General features: G+C 49.1%; 1 protein-coding gene across 2 annotated transcripts in view; it reads right to left on the reverse strand.

Annotated features, from left to right (window-relative positions):
• Positions 1-2,564: 2,564 nt before the first annotated feature.
• PIK3R5 (phosphoinositide-3-kinase regulatory subunit 5) overlaps positions 2,565-21,035 on the reverse strand; it is a 108,020-nt gene continuing 89,549 nt past the window's right edge. Inside the window, exons 10-19 of one of the 2 annotated variants that reach the window (XM_034790390.1) lie at positions 19,629-20,370; positions 18,930-19,083; positions 18,159-18,284; positions 17,346-17,474; positions 15,762-15,855; positions 13,850-13,926; positions 12,063-12,156; positions 7,967-8,049; positions 6,223-6,335; positions 2,565-4,440 (exon numbers count right to left, since the gene is read on the reverse strand). In XM_034790390.1, coding sequence (XP_034646281.1) covers positions 4,293-4,440; positions 6,223-6,335; positions 7,967-8,049; positions 12,063-12,156; positions 13,850-13,926; positions 15,762-15,855; positions 17,346-17,474; positions 18,159-18,284; positions 18,930-19,083; positions 19,629-20,370 — 1,760 coding nt within the window. In that variant the 3' untranslated portion in view covers positions 2,565-4,292. The remainder of the gene's footprint in view (positions 4,441-6,222; positions 6,336-7,966; positions 8,050-12,062; positions 12,157-13,849; positions 13,927-15,761; positions 15,856-17,345; positions 17,475-18,158; positions 18,285-18,929; positions 19,084-19,628; positions 20,371-21,035) is intronic. The other variant, XM_034790389.1, reaches the window with a different exon arrangement.

Genomic DNA, 21,035 nt, shown 5'->3' on the forward strand with positions numbered 1-21,035 from the left:
ATTTTGAGCCTTTAGGTAATGTTATTTTTTAAACAAAATTAAAGGAAATTTCAAAACTAAGGCATTTCAAACAAAATAAATCTAAAGCTTACATTGCAACAGTGTCAAAATGCAACGTTTAATTTTTTTTAACCAAAACAATTCAGTGAAACCAACGTGAATTCACAAAAATGTTTCAGTGTTGCCAAATCTGCATTTTTTTTAATAATATTTTTTTTGTTGTTGTTCCACCCAGCTCTAGCTACGGAGCAGAATTATTCCCAGGAATTTCTCAGTATCTTAATTTCAAACAAATAATTTGAGAAAATACAATGGAGCACACAATAAAAAGGTGAAGTTATGTCATGGGTTTATGAATTATTTGTACCAATTATGCATTAAGATCTAGTTAATTCTAATCCTGCAAACACAAACAATTAAACATTTAACATGGCTGGAAGTGCTGGGTCATTCTTCTGCTAATGGGCCTTACAGTTTAGAGCTGATTAAATATCAGCAAACAATTCCAATACATTATTCCATGAAAAGCAGCAAAGCTCAGCTCCATAAAACTTAATTCTGGGGGTTAGTCCTGTCAAATTAACACCATGGCTGGGGCACCATCTCCTTCACTCCTTCTAATAGGCAGAATTTACTTGAATGTTGCACATCGTATCTTAAAACCACAAACCACCTTGTCTACAAGGAAGCAGAAAGAAAGTACAGAGGACATTTTGACCTTGTCACTTACGAGAACCACTTACCTAGCAAGAGGAAGTGATCGGAAACTTTACATTGAACAAACAAGTGGGCAACAGAACTACCCACCACTGAGCCAATTCTCATTAACCTGGATGGCAGAAAACCCTGACAACATCCTTTTATGTATGTTGCTCCGCCACCCAAACAACATGACAAACAGCTCCTGTACCATCTTGGTTTCCCCAGGTTCACTTATCCAAATCCTTACCTGGCAGATCGCTGCTTAGCTATAAACGCTGATGAGATGCCCGCAGGTTCTATGACTGAGCTGAGTTTGCAGAACAGAAGGCAAACCCTTCCAATGCCAAGGCTTCCCCACATTGTTCTTGTTAAAAACTGCAACCCATCCCTCCCATAGTCTGCACCCCATGTGTTAAAAGGGCAAGTGGACCCTTGGCAAGGGCTTTTTTACAGCTGAAGGCCAACATGGTTTTGAACAGGACACTGGGCACAAACAGGAGTATTACATCTATTTCTAAATGGTGATGGGCTGTGAGCTGGAGTGGGAAATGAAGCTCTACACAAGATACAGGTACTAGTAGGAACTTCATTCACCAAGGCCTTCTGCCCCAGGGCCAAAGAGTTGGGTTATTTTTTAATTATTATTGAGCCAAGTTTTCCTGGAACTTTGTGGCTTACGGGCGTGTTTACAAAGGGAAAGTTACCGGCAGAGCTATATAATTATACCAGTATAGTTATGCTCGTAATTTTCCCTGCGTACACGAGCCCTCCAAGTTCCTGTTTTTCAGCCTACTCTGAATGATGGGTGTAATGGTATCCACCTGTGTGTTAAAGTAATTTCTTCTTGCTAGCCAACTGGCAGGGCTACAATATGCTTTTACAGGTATAATTAGGTTGCTGTTTCCTTGTAGGAAGGATGGTGTGTGATTTGAAGGTGCTGCAGGCTCCAGTCAGACAAATCCTGGTTTACAAATGCCACTCAGGTGAACAGGCTGAAAGAAAAGGAATGGATGACTCAGCCATGGCACAATTTTGAGGAAGTTTATGGGCTTCAGTTCCACTAAGCAGCAGAAACTGAGAAGTTGAAATTTTCGAAGAAGTACAGGGAATTCAGGCCAAGTCTGCAACAGAAACTTTGGTGGGTTAGGAGTGTGATATATGTATCTTTTTGATACATTACTGTAAGGGCAGAAGTTTCTAGTGTAGATGCAGTTATGGCACTATAAACGTTCTTTTTATCCTGGCATAGGAACTGGCATAAACTATACTGGCAAAAAGCACGCCCTTGCTGGTATAAGCTGCACTTACAATAGGAGGGTTTGCTGGTGTAGCTATACAGGATCTTTCTAGTGTAGACCTCACCTTAGTCCTTTTAATGGCAAATGTTCCTAAACCCCCAAGCAATGTAACTGTGCTTAGAGGATCAGAATTAGTGCAGGCTGACAAATGGCAAGTATTTTCCATGGAAAGTTAGAAATGAAACAAGAATTTTTCATTAGTCGACCAAAAGTGTTCCATTTTGGTTTGTATTTATTTTTTGTTTGTTTCTTTTTTTTCCCATCTTCCTTTTTTTTTTTTTTTTTTTAAATATGGAGATATACCTATCCCATAGAACTGGAAGGGACCCTGAAAGGTCATCGAGTCCAGCCCCCTGCCTTCACTAGCAGGACCAAGTACTCATTTTGCCCCAGATCCCTAAGCAGTCCCCTCAAGGATTGAATTCACAACCCTGGGTTTAGCAGGCCAGTGCTCAAACCACTGAGCTATCCTTCCCCCTAATACCTCACATCATTCCCCTTTCAGGATCAGGAATTGCTTGGCACGCACCATGTTTTATTGAGTACACAAACTCTGCACTCACATTGCTCTTGAAATAAATCAACATTTAATAGTTTACAGTTTTCTTAAAAAGTTCTTTGAACAATATTTTACAAATGATCACAGACAAACTTGCTGATGTCCAACATATATACAGTTCAACCTGAAATGAGTTTCTATCATTTAAAAAAAAGCATTGCAGGCCCAAAATCCTTAATGGGGTTATATATTCCTAGAGTTTTGTGCTTGTTTTTATCACAGAGAAATTCTGCTCTCCAATATTTTTGTGTGGCCCGTGAAAGCATCAGTGTTTACAATGTTAATGGGGCGAGATCTACTTAGCCATGGATGCCAAGATCACAGATTACACTGTTGTGACAGGATAAGGTGCAGTGATCCCCTTCTGGGCTGGTAAAAGGGCGTTTTAGCTGGTGACTGAGCTCACCCTGGTGTTCGGAACTGCCTGCACCCCTGAGAGGCAGCAGAAGCATGCATGCTTTGGCGTGTTAGTAACAGGGCAGTAAGCCAATCAACGCTAATAAACAGCTTTGCGGTGAAGAGTAGCGAACAAGGCTGTTCCACCTCCCATTGCTTCTGTGGTCAGATTGCACCCACAGCCATTGCATCTTCCTGGCACCTTGCACCTAGAGCCTTTTAACAAGAAAGAAGGTAGTTAACTGTCTCCTGCTGGAGAGAGAGGTTCTCCCAGGGGGCTCAGCAACCTATAACCACTGTGTCCCTAGTGTTTTAGGCTCCAGGGCCTTCTGCAGCAAAGCTGTCTCTCTGGTATATTTAAACGTGACCCCCCTCAATACTGTGGCCTCCCCAGTACTTGCCTCCCCCAGAACTGGGAGTGCAATTCCATTGGCACTATACATTCACTTCTCCGGGGCGTTTCTAACTCAGCATTCAGTGCAGGTAAGCTGGCCAAGGGAGCATTAACTGAACAAGGGAGCTTGTGTCTCCCCCAGAATTTGTGCTTTCAGAGACTTAGCAGGACACAGAGGTTGATCACTCTGGTGACCTAGCTTTACAGTAACTGTAACACGGTGCATAGACCAATGTATGCCCAGAAATTGCCTATTGCACTAGATCACTGGCACCCAAGCCATGGTCTGCAAGCCGCATTCAACTCCTCCTTGCCCTAAATGCAGCCCTCATCTTTGTGCTTGTAGGACAAATAAGCCCAAAATAATTCAGAGTAAACTTGTCCCCTGACTCCAAAGAATTTGTAACATTAACAGAGATCTTCAAATTTGCTTTGGGTGAAGCATCATCAGGACATTGTCTGGAGGTTAGTTTGAAACTCTCCAGCTGTTTAAGGAGACTCGTTATCTTTGTGTGTCCCCAAAACCGTCTATCACAGTCTCTCCAGTATCTACACTGGTTGCAAGTTCACTCCAAGTACAGCTGATTAGGAAAGTGGCACTCCTCTCCTTGCCCCACCCCGATAACGGCAGCGCCATCTGGAGATGACAAGGAACCCACTTCCCTCCCAGAGGCCATGAACTGTGACAGCTACCAGAGCTTTGAAGTGACCCCTCCATTTCTCAAGGGCATGCTAAACACATGCCAGGGGTAGCTCATCCATTGTACTAATGCTTCATGTTGCAAGATGGTTGGGTGCAGGAAGCTCTAGTTCCCTGACCCAAGGGAGTGCAATACATTTCCTCTTCCAGGGGCTGCTTTTGCAACTATCAGGATTGGCTGGAGGCATGTCTGGTCTGAGGCGGCATGGGGCCTGGGAGGTTACCCTGGCCTTGCTGGTTCTTCTATGGCAGTGCTCCACTGAAGGTGGCAATGGGCAAGCACAGAAGAGAACAAAACTCAGGCTGGTCTTGGGGGAGGTGATCCAAAGGGGATGTCCTCAGTGTGCAGGGTTCACCATCTCTGGGTTTGTAGCACGCGGAGACCTCACACCTGCAGATAAAATGAGCAATGGAAATCACAGCTGGGACAGGCTGGGAGTGCAATAAGAATGTATGCCATGGAACTCAAGTTACAGGGACCACATGCACCCTCAGAGAGGGGCCTGATTGGCAGAAGGGCTGACCACCTGCCCAACCAACCCCTTTAAGGTTGTTCAGACTGGGGACCCAGAAGCAGAGGCATCCAAAATCAACAGGCACTTCTGAAAATGTACACCCTAAAAAAAATACAACACAAAACTTTTGCATTTCCTGAATTTAAGTGTGGAACACTTTTTCTTTTGCATTCTCTGTATCAAAGTTTTAAACGATTGCCTTTGGATCTTGCAGCAATAAAGGAATTAAGAGAAGAGCTGGGGCATAAGTAGTTGAGGAAGAGCTTTGAAGAGCTCAAAGCTTGTCTCTCAGCAACAGAAATTGGTGCAGTAAAAGATATTATCTCAATCACCTTGTCTCTCTAATATCCTGGGACTGACATGGCTACAACACTGCTTACAGTCAATTTAAATGTTCATAGATTCTATTCAATCATCTAGGCTGACCTCCTGCCTAACACAGCCCAGAGAATTTCACCCAATTACCCCTGTATTGAGCTCAAGTGAAAATGCATTGCTCTGTGTCATGTCATCTGATCTCATCCTTGGTAATACAGCTTGGTCCTCTCTGAGGAGGAGAAATACCCCACTGGAGATGATATCCTAGGTAAGGGGTAGGCAACCTATGGAACAAGCTGATTTTCAGTGGCACTCTCACTGCCCGGGTCCTGGCCATCGATCCGGGGGGCTCTGCATTTTAATTTAATTTTAAATGAAGCTTCCTAAACATTTTAAAAACCTTGTTTACAACAATAGTTTAGTTATATATTACAGACTTATAGAAAGAGACCTTCTAAAAACATTAAAATGTATTACTGGCACGCAAAACCTTAAATTAGAGTGAATAAATGAAGACTCGGCACACCACTTCTGAAAGGTTGCTGACTCATGCCCTAGGCTATACTCATGGACAGACAGGCATATGTCTTTTCCCCTTCCCCCCACAACCTCCCCACTGAAGGTCATGTGGACTATCTGGGATGGGTATCCCAATACCAGGGCAGAATCCATGCAAGGTTTGGAAGCTGTCTGCTCAGTTTATATGCTCAGCACAGTCACTAGTCACAGTATTTATTGTGCCTTGAATTCCGCTGGTTGACTGATTAGTCCTGCTGGAAGATCTCTTTCTGCTTGGACTCCTTGACTGCATTGTACCCCTAGGTGGGTGACTGAATGTTAGGAACTGGAGATCTTATTTCAAACCTTCAACCTCTTGGTAAAAGTTCAGTCTCCCAGCGTTCCAGCTTGGAGCAGAATTGGAGAGGGGCAGCATAAGGACTGAGACCTGTTGGTTACGGCAGGGCGCCTTGGTGCTGAATCCATCCTGGGACAGAGGACTGAGGTTCCGCTCCTCTTGGCAGTATTAGTTGTACCCACGTCTGCACATGGCTGCCGTGATCTGAATGACACCGTGGCTCCTGCCAGGGCTCCTGATCTGCAGCTATGCAGTGCAGAGTCCCATTTAGGCCACCTAGCCCCTCAAATGCACGTTTACTGGAGCGTTGGCCACAGACAGCCCACACAGGTTCAGAAGTGTAAGCAGCACATTTGGGTCTGGGAGGCCTGGGGGTTAGTCTCCTCAGGGCTCACATGACTCATTGGGGGCACCTTACCAACAGCACGTGTCCCCAGAGGAAGGCTGGCCACAGCCGCAGAGAGACATGCTGGCCATTTCCTACCTTGTGACGCTCTGCAGGATTTTCTGCTCATCCTGATCCAGGCACACGGCGAAGGAACAGTTGACCCCAATGATCTGGACCTTGTCTGCTTTTATCTGGGACACGCTGATCTGCTGCGAGAGACAGAGAGAAACACCGCGAGTCAGGCTTGGAATGCTCTCCAGCCGGCACAGCTTGGCCTTGTGGCATGTGCAGCCAGGGGCCAGGATCCCATTCACTGTATGTTGCGCCTTCTAGGGTATGTCTACACTCAGAGTTTGCCTAGATATACACGGGCTAGCTCTCCTCGAGCTAGTGGTGTAGCCGCGGTAGCTCAGGCAGCAGTGTGTCACGGGCTCGCTGTGCCAAACACAAACCCGCCTGAAACCAGTAGGTATGCACTGCGGTGACTAGCCCGAGCCATTGCTCACTTTGGCCCCTGCTACCCCAGCTGCACCACAATGAGAGCTAATCCGAGTACGTCTATGCAAGTTGGGACTCACAGACCCAGCTCCAAATGTAGACTTGGCCTTAATGTCGACTTGGCCTTAATGTCAGGGCTTGGCTCCGGAGGGGCAGGGCTATGAGGCAATTCAAGAGGGAGGATTTCACGGGGTAAGAGACTCACCCTGGACTTTCACGTACGCATGGAGACATTTGTCTTCCTTACTCTAAAATAACACACTAGACTGGGTGTCCATGTTGGTGTAACCCATCACTGCGGGGGGGCGTCCAGTCCACTGAGGATACAAGTGTGTTAAGCTGCCTGCTTGGGGACGTCGTCCTTTAGCTCAAGCTGTAGCAGCTCGTTCTCTTAGCTCTAGAGTCCCCAGTTACAAGCAAGGGCCTCTTCTGGGATTTAAACTGCTGGCCTCACACGCTAACACAGAGGAACTTACCCAGCCTTGGAACACGCTCTGAAAGCGGGATTTACACAGCTATCTATTTACACAGCTGGATTTGGGTGCTAGAGGCAGAGAGGGCTCAGATGCTCCCTTCCAGGCCGTTAAAGTAACTGATCGGTTTAAAATACAGCGTGGCCAAGATTTTTTGAGAAGGGGCCCCATAATAAGGCCCCTCGGTCTTTAGGCACGTGCGTACGTGATCTGTTCTCAAATGTGCTGAACACTCGATAGCTTCCATGGACTTCCACAGAAGCTATGAGGTGCTCAGGCCACATCTGCCAGAGACAGCACCAAATCCCAGGCCCCCAACACACGACTGTTCACAGACCAAGTCGTCAGCCATCACACGGAGCAGTTATTCCCTACAGCTTCCCGACAAGCTCAGGTACCAGTGCTGGCCGGAGCCAGCAGTGCGTTGCTCCCTGAACACCTGCTGTGCTGGCAGGACGCACATGCCAGCCTGACTTCCAGGTGCTGATATGGCCCTGGGTACACAACAGGGAACTCTTCCAGCTGCAGCTTTGCCTGGGGTTTTCCCTCTGTCACCTGGCATCCTAGTTCTCATTGTACTGGTGCTACCCCAAGCAGGACTCCCTAAGTCACGAGACTCAGCTGTGGCTGCACAGGCTTGCTTGGCACAGCAAATACAGGCCATGGCTAGGCACACGCAGGGCCTTTCTGCCAGTCTGGAAGTGAGGGCTCCAGAGTTCATGGAGATGGCAACTGTGATGGGATCCGGGTGCAAGTTACTGGCCTCTGCGAAGCTCTCAAACCTTCTCCTCCCCCAACAGCGAACGAGCCACAGTTATTCCCTCCTTGCCAGCCTAGACGAGGATACAAATATGGCAAATCCAACTTACCTGATTGAAGCTTTTCTTTGACTTGGAGTTTTGCCTCTTGACGACCTCGGTTATGGTTAAAGTCAGACACTCCGTTTTCGAGTCTGGAACACAGGAGAGGGAGGTTTGCTTGGGTTATTCGAAAGGATTTGGATTTTAATTGAAATGGTCTCTCTGGCACCCAAGGCACAGAACTGCCACACCTCCAGCTTTGCTTGGCCAGTGGCAGGTAGCAAAGTTCAGAGTCTCTGAAGGGATGGGGTGGGGGGGAGAGAGTCAAGAAGGGATCTCTTGACCCCATTCTCCACCAAGTATCTCTAACAAGGATCCCTCATGCTGTCAGGATGGATATTGCACGAGGACAATATCCAAAATACACCTGCAACTCAAAGCAGTGTAGAAGTTAGCCCATACCAGATAGTCGGAGGGCTACCCTCAGTCTGATAACCCCTTTGAATGGGCCAGTCCAGGGGTCTCCATACAACCATGGAGCCTTAAAATGCCACCTGACTGTTGGAAAGGGAGATTATTACAGGAGCTTAGTATTATTATTATTGTTTGTTTGTATTGGAAATCCCCAGCTAGACACCACAGCATTCCAGGACTGTTGTGAGCCACAAGATCCCAAATCCCAGCTCTACAGAGTTAATTAGCTATCTTTGAATAAAGGGCACAAAACAAGAGATTGCTCTGCTGCCACCTACAACAGCCTCCAGCTATACAGCCTGAGCTAAATCAAACAGATGTTCCTTCCATTCCTTCCCTCCTCCCTCCCCCCAGACAGACAGAGAGAGAAAACCAGAAAAGCAGGCAGAAATACTTAGCATTATCCAGCCTCAAACATGATCCAGGTTTACAAACATTACCCCGAAAACCAATTAACTTCATTAAGGGCTAAAAAAAATTGGATCTACAAAAGAGACAATTGCAACATTGGCTGGAACAAATTCTCGCTCCCTCCATAGCTGGTGTAGGCCAAGTGACCTAAAAACTTTCATGTCTTCACTAAAGGCTTGACACCTTTCAGCTGTTTTGTGAGCAGCTGGTGTCTGGAGCTGCAGTGACATCCTGTGGCCAGAGCAGTGAATGTGAAAGATAATCCCAGATTTCTGTGGCATGTAGGGAATTCAAGTGCGATGGGAAAAGCTCTCCCTAGACATCTCATAGCCTGCAGAAAGACACCACTCAGCTTGCAGACAGATGAGCAAGTTAAGCTCCAGAAATAGAACAGAAATATACAGCTTTGTAATATTTGCAGCCTGTTACGTGGTGGTGGTGAACAAAAAATAAGTGATAGCAACGCTTCAGCTTTTCCAGGGGGAGGGAGGGAGGGAGGTGTCTGAGCTGATGGGAGAGTTTTAGATGGAGAGGCTCCGAGAAGCGCTAGTTCATTGGCTATTGCTCCATCTGAATGGTTGGTCCCAATTGCTGCCTCTATAGCAAATTTACATGTGCCAGGCGCATCACATGGAGCATTTTAGTGAAATAGAATAATACACGATCTTCTCAAGCGAATCTGCTGAAGCAGCTCTGCGTTCAAGCAAGGCTACAGTGCGGAAACATTTAACATGGTGGCTCAGGGCACATTGTACTACCGGGGGTCTAAAGAAAGGAAGAAATTTAACCAACAAAACAAACACACAGACCCAACTGCCGTGGGGGAGCAGCGAGGAAATGAGAGCACTGGCCTACTGGGAGTTCAATTATTAACACTACTGGGGAGCCTCAGCTGCTAAGGACGGCATGACAGACAGATAAAAGCCTAAGCACACGTCTCCCTGGTTCTTACATTGCACCTACAAGAGCATTATTTTCTTTGGTGCTTCTACTTAGGTGCTGTGCAGCCTCCAATGGCCACCTCTCTACCGCAGCCAATTCCTGCTCTGGTCATCTTTGGCGAAGAAACCCCAAACAAGGGCAAACCCACCAGGACTCATGTTTGGTACAACCCCAAAACTCAAGCTGGGTTCACCCAGGGTCACGAGCCCAGCTCCTGGCAAAAGATCAGAGAAGCTCTGGATTTCAAACACCTCCCAAAGCTCTGGGTTGATTGGACCAAGCCCCACCTCCACCTTTGGTGAACCAGAGCACAGCTCTGCCTAATGGGAATTGCTAGACTAGGTCAGACTACTGGTCCGAGTCCAACGAGCTGCCTTCAACAGTGGCTAGTGCCAGGTGCTTCAAAGGATGGCACAAGAAATTCTGGAGTGGAGAATGTTATGCAAACTTCCACAGGGGAAGTTCTCCCTAACCCCAGACAGCAGGCTGTTGCTTCTATAGCCATGAGGTTACTATTCATATTATTTATTGGCGAGATCCCGGTCCGATACAGTTTGAATCCTGCTAAACTCTGGCTTCAGCATCCTCTGGCAGTGAGTTTTACAGGCTAGCTACTGTCAGCGTAAGGTACAGATGGATTTACCGTTCCGTCTGGCTTTGAAAACAGGACAGAGCTGAGTGTTATAATCCCCAGTACGTTACATTTCGTACCCTACACTGAACAGGCCAGACAGGCTGTCCAATGGTCCCGACATAGTGAGTGTCCGCTACGGCTCTTGTGGAAGCGATACTGCTCAACCCCCTAATTAGCTGCCATAACCAGTGGGGCAGATCCCAAGCTTGGTGTGGTCTATATTTTTTCCCCCTGCATCAGCAACACTTTCATGTTCCCAGGGAAAAAAAGCTGCTTCAGTAACATGGAGTCTGAGCCTTGGCCTGAAGGGACCTGACCCATATCGGAGGAGCAGTTCAGCAACACAGCACCAAGGCTGCTAGGAGGTTGGCCGTCCCTTAAGTGGGCTGGGATGAACAGCTGCACAAGAGGAACTGAACGGCAACACCAAGAGCACGTTCTCCTTGGAATGGGCCTGGCCGTACCAGCCACAGCGGTGGGCTGAGATGTGAGCTGGGACACCCAGAAGTAAAGCGAAATGGGCCCAGGCCCCCCCCCATTGCTGTAGGGCTGCTGCCATGAAGGGGAGGAATGTTAGTCCGCACAGGAAGGTCACAAACGACTATGCATTCAGGGACACCACGCCCCTCTGCTAATCTGGCAGTTCCCATGATGGTCCCATTTTCCCCTCTGGCAGCCCACCTGAGTGACAGGCAGTGTGGCAGGCTCTGGACTGTGTCACTGAATTGCTCCTTCTCAGATACGGGTCAGGTCCCTTCAGATTGAGCGAGGCAGGGATGGCGAGGAGATGGCTACTAGGCAGATTTCACCCCTGGAACATCTCCGCCCGGTAGTCCCTCAGCCGGCCCTGGGCCTCCCTCTGGACACAGCAGAGGTCTAGTTCATTCCAAGGACCCTATACAAAGTTATTCCAGGGCCAGGCAGAGCTTTGGGTCAAGTGCTTTAGCCAACAGGCCTGCAACCTCTCCCCAGGTTTCCACAGGCTCTTCCTGCCAGCCGGGCAGAGGGTCTGAATCCAGGGCTCTTACTAAGGGACAAATGTAACTATTCTCAGCACAACATTTCAACCAACAAAACATGCAGAAAAAAAACCTGCTTAGGAAAATCTATGCCCCGATCCTATGCACCATCCCATTCCTGGCCTTTGTTGCCTGTCCTAGGCGTGAGGTATGTTTATCCCATGTGCACCTGTCCACCATGCAGAATAGTTTTGGAAACAATATTTAAGCCCTGGCTCTGAGGTTTGTTAATGGGACACAGAAGCTTTCACCTCTGTGACCCATTTCATCCCAGATCGGGTCAGCACAGACTGAAGGTTGCCACCCTCTGATGGCTGGTCCGCTGCCTGCACGAGAGGAGTTGCTGGTCTCAATCCAGTTCCTAATGGAGAGACATTCATATCTCGGAGCCACATATGGCACCCTTTGGGGGAAGGCTCAGTGGAATGAACAGAGTGCAGTGCCCTTTCATCCCTGAAGACGGCCTTAAGGGTGGAGGGGACCTGAGGATGGTATGGCTTGTTTTGCCCCGAAGCACATAGGGCATCTCTAATATCTTCTCCTGCCTCTCTCTCTCTCTCTCTCTCACTCACTCACGCACACACACACACACACACACTCTTCACCATGCCAGAAGCACCACCGCTGTCCACTTTCCATCCTCTCCCACTGCCCCGCGTAAAGGTTTAAGGGCACCAGCACTCACCTAGCTCTTCGTACTTTTTACAGGCCTTGCTGAGGTTGACGGAGGTGCAGACCTTTTCAACATTATTCCAGCGGCTCCTTCCACTGATTGCTGTCTACAGAGATGAGGCAAAAGTCAGAGAGACGGGTCACATTCCACCCGGATACTGCTCGGCTCATCTCTGACCTTCTTGCTGACATAGCTCAGAACTGGACCTACACTGAGCTGGATGGTCCTGGTACCTTTAGCAGCAGTTAAATGTACTTGCTGTGCACTCAAACTACCAGATGCCCAAGCTGCCCATTCATTCCAACAGTAGCTTAAAGCTCGATAGCCAAACAGGGCGCTGAATCGGCAACAACAGGATTGGTATAAGCAGGTGGAGATTGTTCTCAGGATTTTTACTACTTTAGTAAGGAAATCCACCAGCATGAAATAAGAGCCAGTATTTATATAGGGCCTACCACACTTCCTGCTCATTTGGACAGCACCATTGGTTATGCCAATAAATGAAGCAGAAAGTAAAGGACAGGGAGTCAAAGTGGTTTCAGCTCATTTAGGCTGTGATCCAGCAAGGCATTTAAGTCCACATTTAACTGTAAGCACCAGACTAGATCATTGAAGCCAACTCATGGGCTTAATGTCAAGCACAGGTCAAAGTAATTTGCTGGATCTACTGAAATGCAGCAAACACTGTTAGGGTTTGTCAGGTGCCAGAAGACTGCAAATTGCCACTATCCTTCAGAAATTCAGAGCCTCAAACATCACCTCATTTTGGTTTCTTTTGGTCTCAGATGAGGTTCCCTTCATGTTCCAGAAACAAACACATGGAGGAGATGAGTGTGGGGGGGGGGGGGGAGATAGCTCAGTGGTTTGAGCATTGGCCTGCTAAACCCAGGGTTGCCCCAACTGGGAGAATCAATTAACTCAAAGAATCCCCCTTATCAGGCAACATGGCCATAAAGAACCTCTCTGCATTGCAAGTGGAAGAATATGTGGAGACCTGGTTACAGCACAGACTCTCCAGGGCTATACCACAGCTCAGTATTAAGTTTAAAGTCCTGTCTACACTTCAAAACATATTCATGTTGTAACGAGGTTCCCAGACATGACAGCCTGTCAGATCTCCCTCTCCATGCACAACCTATACCTGAAGGCAAACCCCCCCCACGATGCACCTGGTTGTTCGGCAATATAGTATGAGGGATTCCTTCCCTACCCTGCAGAGAGGAAAGATCAGCTTCCACCCTGAATCACAAGATATTCTCCCCCCATCCCTCATCAACTGATATTAACACACTCTCCTAATCACAGAAATGTAGGGCTGGAAGGGACCTCAAGAGGTCATCTCGTCCATCCTCCAATGCTGAGGCAGGACCAGAGCTAGACCATCCCAGACAGGTGTTTGTCCAACCTGTTCTTAAAAACCTCCAATGACAAGGATTCCACAGCCTCCCTAGGGAACCTGCTCCAGTGCTTTAGGTTAATATCTAACCTAAATCTCCCTTGCTGTAAACGACACCAATCATGTCTTGTCCTGCCCTTGGTGGACATGGAGAACATTTGATCACTTTCTCTTTGTTGTCTTTAGAACATCCCTTTGAAGACTGTTATCAGGTTGCCCCCTCAGCTTTCTCTTCTTCAGATTAAGCATGCCCATTGTAGCTCTCCCAGTTGTGTTTATTTCTCTCTCCACTTAAAGAGATTTTCTTCATATACCCTACTAAAATCTCTGACTCAGTGGAGGTCTACACAATGCTGAAGAAGTTCCTGCAGCCTCTGTCCCCATGGGACTACCACCCAGTTACCTTGCTATGGACGATTTGTAGTGTTAGAGGGATTGCTTCTCTGTCGCCGTCTATTCCCAGCCTTTTGCTGCCTGGACCTTTGTAATACAAACAGAAGCTAAAGTCACACAACAGCCTTTTCTCTCCCCGCCCTTCAATACATGTTCACACCAGTCCCTCTCCCCTTAGGAAAAGCTGCCCCGTTTCTGAGGAGTTCAGCTTCTCGCTCTCTCTCAAGTCATGGTGACCGCAGAACAAGTGGCCTTAGAGTATGTCGGCTTGCTACAAAGCAGAATGGGGCATCACTACAGATGGGCGAACAAGTTCAGAGGAAAGACCAATCACCCCTCCTGTTGCGTGTGGTGGTTTGGCTGATAAAAACTGTGGCCTATTAAGGACAGAGCTAACACCACCAAATACTTTACTTCAGACCATCCTCAGGACTCGAACCGTGGTCTTATGGGGCTCTACTATTCCATCCCAGGCCAGACACCCATTCCCACTTCCAGAAATCATTTCTTTGTCAAAATATGCTGTTCAGTATACCCATGATAGCCAAGCAACGTAAAGGGGATCAGTGTTAACCTGTTACATTGTATCAAACGCCTCCCACTTGTTTTATTGGAATGTGACAGAGGAGCAAAAAGGAAAATTATAGTTTGCTTAAAAGCGGCCTCACGTGAATAAGCTAATGGGGGATTTTCAGCATAAAACACAATAAGTAGCTGGAGACCTCACCACAGAATGAAAAAAATAAATTAAATTGGCAGGAGCTGTTGGGTAAGTGTTGGGTCTTGGGGAAAATACAAAGCTGTAAAGGGCTGGTTTACCAGCTGGGCTTCCTTTTTTGTTGTTGTTGCATATTTGTACCCATCATAAATTGGGCTTTAAATTTTGTGCCTCAAGTTCCCTGATGCTTTTTCCAGACAAAATTATTGCAGGTGCAAAAGGGTGGGCACAAAACTGCATCATCAAAACCCAGTTCAAAATCATGCCCTAACTGTTTAAAGATGAAAATGGTTGATGGGTTGATAAGTCCATAGTTATGGGGATATGACCAACTAGTTAAATGTAGAGCACTTTGTAAGTTCTGCTTGGAGACAGTAAGAGGAAATTAGGGCACAGAAAAGGAATCAGTGTCAAAAGAAAAAACAAATTAATAATGTGTTTGCTAGAGTCTCTGTGTGCTGCACAGAGCTCCAAACAGAACGTGGTCTCTGGTAAACAAGTGAGACAAAATTGGAACTGAAGCTGTGTGGATGCCTGCTTGTGTGTATGTGGTTGTAGCTGTTTTCTACTAAACAATATTTCCTGTTTTAAAAGATCTATGAATCTATCTGTTTCTTTCCTTTGCCTAATTAAGGCTTACAAGAGTATAACCAAGAGATTTTATAACTGAAGTATCAAGAGAGAAAGAGAAACTGTGAGTAAAGGCCAAAAAAAAAAAAAAAGAAAGAAAAAGGAAGCGCTGGCTTCCAAGACACTGTACTGTGCCAGGACCCGATGAAGGGGAAAGAACCTGTTTTTAGCTATGCTAAAATAAATTAACTTTGGATCAAGGGAAAAGTAACAAAAAACGTCTTTGAGAAGCAGAAATCGTAAAGACTGTTACAGAAGGGAAAATGTAGGTTTCATGATGCTTTAGTTTCCAGGTTTGTAAAAATCGCTTTCTATATCCTAGCTCACTGACCGCAGAGTTTATTGGAGCAACACTCTCCCCAGCCATCTGCAATCCAACCTAAATGTGAATCCAATTTCTCTGTGCAGTTCATCTGGTTTTTTCTAGCTCCCCTAAGGAGCTGGTTATTAAGCGTTCACCATCAAATCTATTTGTGCCCAGATTTCTAAAGCTGCTATTGTATCACTACAGAACCTGTGAAGCATGAGGCTTTAGGAAAGCAAGGAAACATGTGTGTCCAGATCTGATACCTACCCGACGCCCTGATGGCCCGTGTGGCAGCCGAGTGGCCCAGTTCGAGGGAGTGAATGAAGACCTCAGTCTTCTTCTCACCACCAATGAAGGTTAGCTGTTGGGGGAGAGGGAGAAGAGAGAGATGCGCTATGAATACGCTGCATAATGAGCGAGCCGGGCATATTCCTAATAGCATAATGCCTTCAAATGAAGCAGTGCAAGGAAAGAGAACCCCCCAAGCTAGAAAATCCTAGCAGTGCACGTCACAGCAACCCGACAGCAGCATTCCTACTCTGAGAAATGCCTGCTACCATTACTACCTACGTATTCATCCCACGCCCATCACCTGGTTATCAGAGCACCAGGATGACAAGAACCTTCCTCTCAATCTCTGCATGCCGGACATAGCAGGCTTTGGGGAACAGGCTCCTAGCAGGGATTTCAGAAAGCAAAGCATGTGTGTAATTGTTAGCACTGGTGAGAGCCACACGTATAAGGGGAAAGGAAGACAAGTTAGCTGAGAAGTTGTCCATGGGACACCCAATCTCTCTTAGGGACCAGGGTATCAGGACAGAGCAGAGTGGAGAGGTTGGAGACTTTATGGTGTGATCTGAACTATACTTCAACCATCCCCAGGGAGCTGGGAACCACTGCATTCTACAACAGCAGCAGGTCGGTTTCTCTGGAGGTTGCTGTTGGTTAATAGGCACTCCTGCAGAGCTTTATCACCCAGGAGCCTCCTACACCCACTCCATCACCAGGATCAGCAGGGGCATCAGTCCATCATGAGCCATTAGCTAATGCAGGAAGGGGCAATTGCATACCAGGCTCTACCATGGTGATAAAGCAGAAGGAGATGGATGTGACTAATGGAAGCACACAGAGGCATGCACAAGGAGGGGAAGCAGGGGCACTGCTGCCCCCCGCCAAATCTCTGTGTGTTCCTGAAGCCCGGGAGGGAGGAAGCAACAGGGCGGCTGCTGGCTGAGCTCCTCCTCCCCCCACCCCTATAGCTGCAGCCTGCTGCTTCTGCTTCCCTGCTGTTGGAGTCCCATGTGTTGCCTCTGCCTCCAGCCCCTGACTCACCTCAGTGGGCATCTGCAGAGCAGGCAGCAGCACTGGGACTCCAGCAGCAGGGAAGGAGAAGCAGCAGGCTGCAGCTGTAGGGGTGGGGGGAAGGACCCTGCAGCCAGCTGCCTGGCTGCTTCCTCCTTGTCAGGGTTGGAGGGACATGGAGAGTGCCTCCTGCAGGGGGAGCTGCTGCCACGTAATCTCTGCTGGGCATCCCTGCCAGAGGCATCCCGAGAAATGATGGTGGGGGGGGGGGTCACGCAAACCTTTCATTTGTGTGTGTTTAACGTGCCCCTCCAAAAGCATTCACATTTAAATTCCTGTGCATGCCCCTGGAAGCACAGCCTCACCGGCCCACAATAGCCAGGTGCGGGGAGGAACTGGCTGAACCCTTGAGCACCATGGTCGTATCAGTCCTGAAGAGACCTTTGCCTCGTAGAGGTTGATACTGGAGTCCTTAGTTGATCTATGCAGAGACAGAAGTGCTCACAAACCCCAGTGCAAGGTGGGATGGAAAGGCCCAGTCCTGCGTACCTCTGTTTGGTAGAGCTGCAGCAGCACCGGGCGAGTAGCGAACCGGCAGTAGTAAAGCACCATGTCAGCCAAGATGGGTAGCTGCTCCCTGGACTCCTCTGTAGGCTCCACCTCGGGTTTGGCAGATTGCTGGCATAGGCACAAGGAGGTGAAATGAAAACCCGCTCTGCATCTGCTGTTCAGCACAGGGCTGGGGGGCCGTGGGTGCTGGGGAAAGGTGCTGGAGTCGCAGCCCTGGAGACTAAAACCCTTTGAACAGGTGCAGCGGGCCAGGCGAGTTCCCTCACAGACATACCTCCACCCCATCTTGCTGTGACCGGGTCAGCCTCCTCGGCCACTCTGCTGAGACTGTTGCCCAGGGGGTGACCAATATGGGGCGTAACAGCAAGAACACAATTTGCGCCCTGGAGTTTCGCCCAATGTCTCCCTATTGGCCAGTTAGTCTCCTAATGCACAGTAGGGGTGATGGGGATGCTGGCCTCCAGTGCATTGTCCTGTGAACAGACTCACAGAAGAGGCAGAGCAACAGGGTGGGTCAGGCTGGAACCAGCCGCTCCCCAGAGGCAGGCAACGTTCACCCCCAGGAGAGCCTCAAGCTGGCTCCCAACCTGGATCTCGCAGGACAGCTCAAAACTAGACCCATCCTGGAGCAGACCATTGGCCCAGCTGGTCCAACACTAGCAGCTGATGGTGGATACTCCAAATGAAGGGGAGAGACACCCCCCCCCCCTCGCTCCATGTCAACACATGGAAAGGGGCAGTGGGGTAAGGACCCAAAGCCAAACTCACTTCCTCCTGAGCTCCCGGACATACCTGACACAGGACGTCCGTGGGCAAGTTAATCAGCCCGAAAACGTTGCGCTCGTACCATGGGTCCAACATCCCAATGTAGTGGGAGATATCGTTGGTGCTGCTTTGTGCCCCAGCTGAGCTGGACTCCTGAAACCAAACAGATAGAGTCACTCAGGGGATGTCTACACTGCAAATAAACACCTGCAGCTGGCCCATGTCAGCTGACTCAGGTGTGCAGGGCTCAGGCTATGTGGCTGTCTAACTGTGGTGTAGACATTCAGACTCAGGTTGGAGCCCAGGTTCTGGGACCTTGGGAGGTGAGATGGTCCCAGAGCTCAGGCCTGAACTTCTACATTGCAGTTAAACAGCCCTGTAGCCCAAGCCCAAGTCAGCGGACAGCGGGGGGAGGGCGGCAAGCCCGCCGCGGCTCTGCTCTCCCCGGCGGCCAGAGCGCCGGGAGCAGGGCGGAGAGCCCAGCTGGGGCTCTCCGCTCTCCCCGGCGGCCAGAGCGCTGGGGGGAAGGCGGAGAGCCCCCGGCGGCCAGAGCGCCGGGAGGAGGGCGGAGAGCCCAGCCAGGGCTCTCCACTCTCCCCGGCGGCCAGAGTGCCGAGGGGAGGGCAGAGAGCCCCCGGCGGCAGGAGCGCCGCAGGGAGGGCGGCGAGCCCAGTCGCAGCCCCGCTCTCGGGCCGAAGCGCCCCGCCATGCCACGCCGTCCCCCTCCAGGCGCCGCCCCAAGCACATGCTTGGTGGGCTGGTGCTTGGAGCTGGTCCGACGGCAGGCACAGCACATACCATTTGCCCTGAGGCTCTCAGGTGAGGATCTCCTGGAGAAGGAGGCGGATGTGTCAGTGGTGCAGATGAGGTAAGGCAGCTCCTCTTCACTGGGATGTAGAAAAACTGCAGCTTGAAGTACCTTGTCAGTAATGGGCAATCGATTTCTTGTAGTCTAGAACAGGGGGAGGGAGAGAGGCCATTGTGTCAGCACGAATGAGGTGTGGCTAGTGTCAGGTACATAAGGCACGCACGCGATCCTGCCCACACACAAACAGTTGTGTGCACGGTGAGGGAAACAGCGCAGGAGCGGCCCAACACTTTTTACTTAGCTTGTAAGCTCTCTGGGGCAGGGACCGTCCTTCTGTCAGATGTTCGCACAGTGCATCACACAAGGGGATCTGCACAACACCACAGCACAAGGCACTGCCACTTGCACCACGAAGGGACAGCACTGAGTGTGGTGAAGGGTACATCACCGGGCCTCAGTCCTGGAAGCTAACAATGGGACCCCAATCCCCCATCATCGCCTCACAGCACAGTCTGCACCAGGGCACCAGGGGATCTGGGACCACCTTTCATGGACATTAACAGAGCTACATCCATTGACACCAGCGGAGGCTCTGGCCCTTGGACTCCGTAAGGTGATGTGTAGTGGGAGGGCTGGGTAAACATGCACGAGGAATGGGAGCTAGGTTCCTCTGGCACCGTCCCACTCACCTAAGGTTCCTGTATGCCCGGGCCACTTTCCCTGAGATGCGGTCCGACCCGAAGACCACGACACGCAGCGTGGAGACCTTGGTGTCCTCGTCGTAGCTCAGGAAGGGCCTGCGCTGGATGCACACGTTCTGCGCTGCATGGCGCTGTGGGAGCCGCTGACTCAGCACGTGCTGGGGCAAGGAAAGAGCCCTCCGGGAGCGTGCTGGGATGCGGTGCTTGGCCTCCGGGTTGCACAGGCTCTCGGCCCGGCGCAGAGGCAGGGAGAGCGAACCAGTGTCGAGATAGTCCTTTACGTCTCTCCGCAAGACCAACTGGCTTTTGCTCTTGAACAGCTTGTAGATTTTGCTGGTCAGTCTCTGCCTCTGCTTGTGAAGTGTCGTCTCCTCTTTCAGGTCTGGCCTCACCGCCAGATCGAGAGAGCTCTCGTCGCTGTCTTCGGCATAGCCACTGTCCATGCAGTCCTTGAGGCTAGACACAAAGGACTTCAAGGACCTTCTGGAGACCACCGACAGCTCCGAAATGGAGTCCTTGGAAGTGGTGAAGAGAGACATCCGCGAATGCTTCGACGCCTCCTCTGATAAATCTGAGTACACAGAGTCCTTGGAAACCGCTGAAATGGAGGAAAGGAGCGAGTCTCTTTGTGGAGAACAGCCATCAGTTTCCGTCTCCTCTTCCTCCTCATCCTCCAAGAGCGCCGGTTTGAGAACATCGCACTCCTTGTCAAGTATGTCTCTGAGGATATCTGAAAGAATCAGAGTCAGCACAGAATCCTAAACAACACAAGATGGGAAGGGTATATCGGGCCTCCCAGTCCATCCACCCTAGGGCCAGTGAAGAACGGTCCTCTACAGTGTTTTCTCCAGTACTTTGTCCAGCCTCATATGACCCCAGTGGTGGAACTTCCATCACTTCCTTTCTGAGGCTGTCCCACACTAATACCAAATGCACTTGTGCCCAGAAGTCATCTTGTCAGAGGTTGTCAATGTTTTTTGACCAAAAAAGTGTTTTTGGTGGGGGGCGGGGGGAAGCAGTTTTGTCAAAATCTAAACACTTTAATGAAAACTGTTTGATTTCAATAAAATGTGTTATGCAAAAAAAGTTTGAAACAAAAGTCTGTTTTTTTTCAAATGGAAGTTTTTGTTTCATTTGTTTTCAAACACAAAAGTAAACTAACATTTGTTTCGCTTCCTTTCAACTTGGATTGTTAGCTTGTTCTTCTACTTATGGCCACACCCCATTAAAAAATGTATTTAACCAGCCAGGTCGGAAAGCGATAATGCCACCTAAAGGTGACTGGCTCCCTGACAAAAATGTACTCAGTGAGAAGAATGAAACAGACAAGCCCAGGGGAGGAGAAGGTGGGCCAACAATTTTCCAGAGCAACAGAATCGATGTAGCTTATTGGGG

This window comes from Trachemys scripta, chromosome 14 (assembly GCF_013100865.1).
Source record: "Trachemys scripta elegans isolate TJP31775 chromosome 14, CAS_Tse_1.0, whole genome shotgun sequence".
Lineage (NCBI taxonomy): Eukaryota > Metazoa > Chordata > Testudines > Emydidae > Trachemys > Trachemys scripta.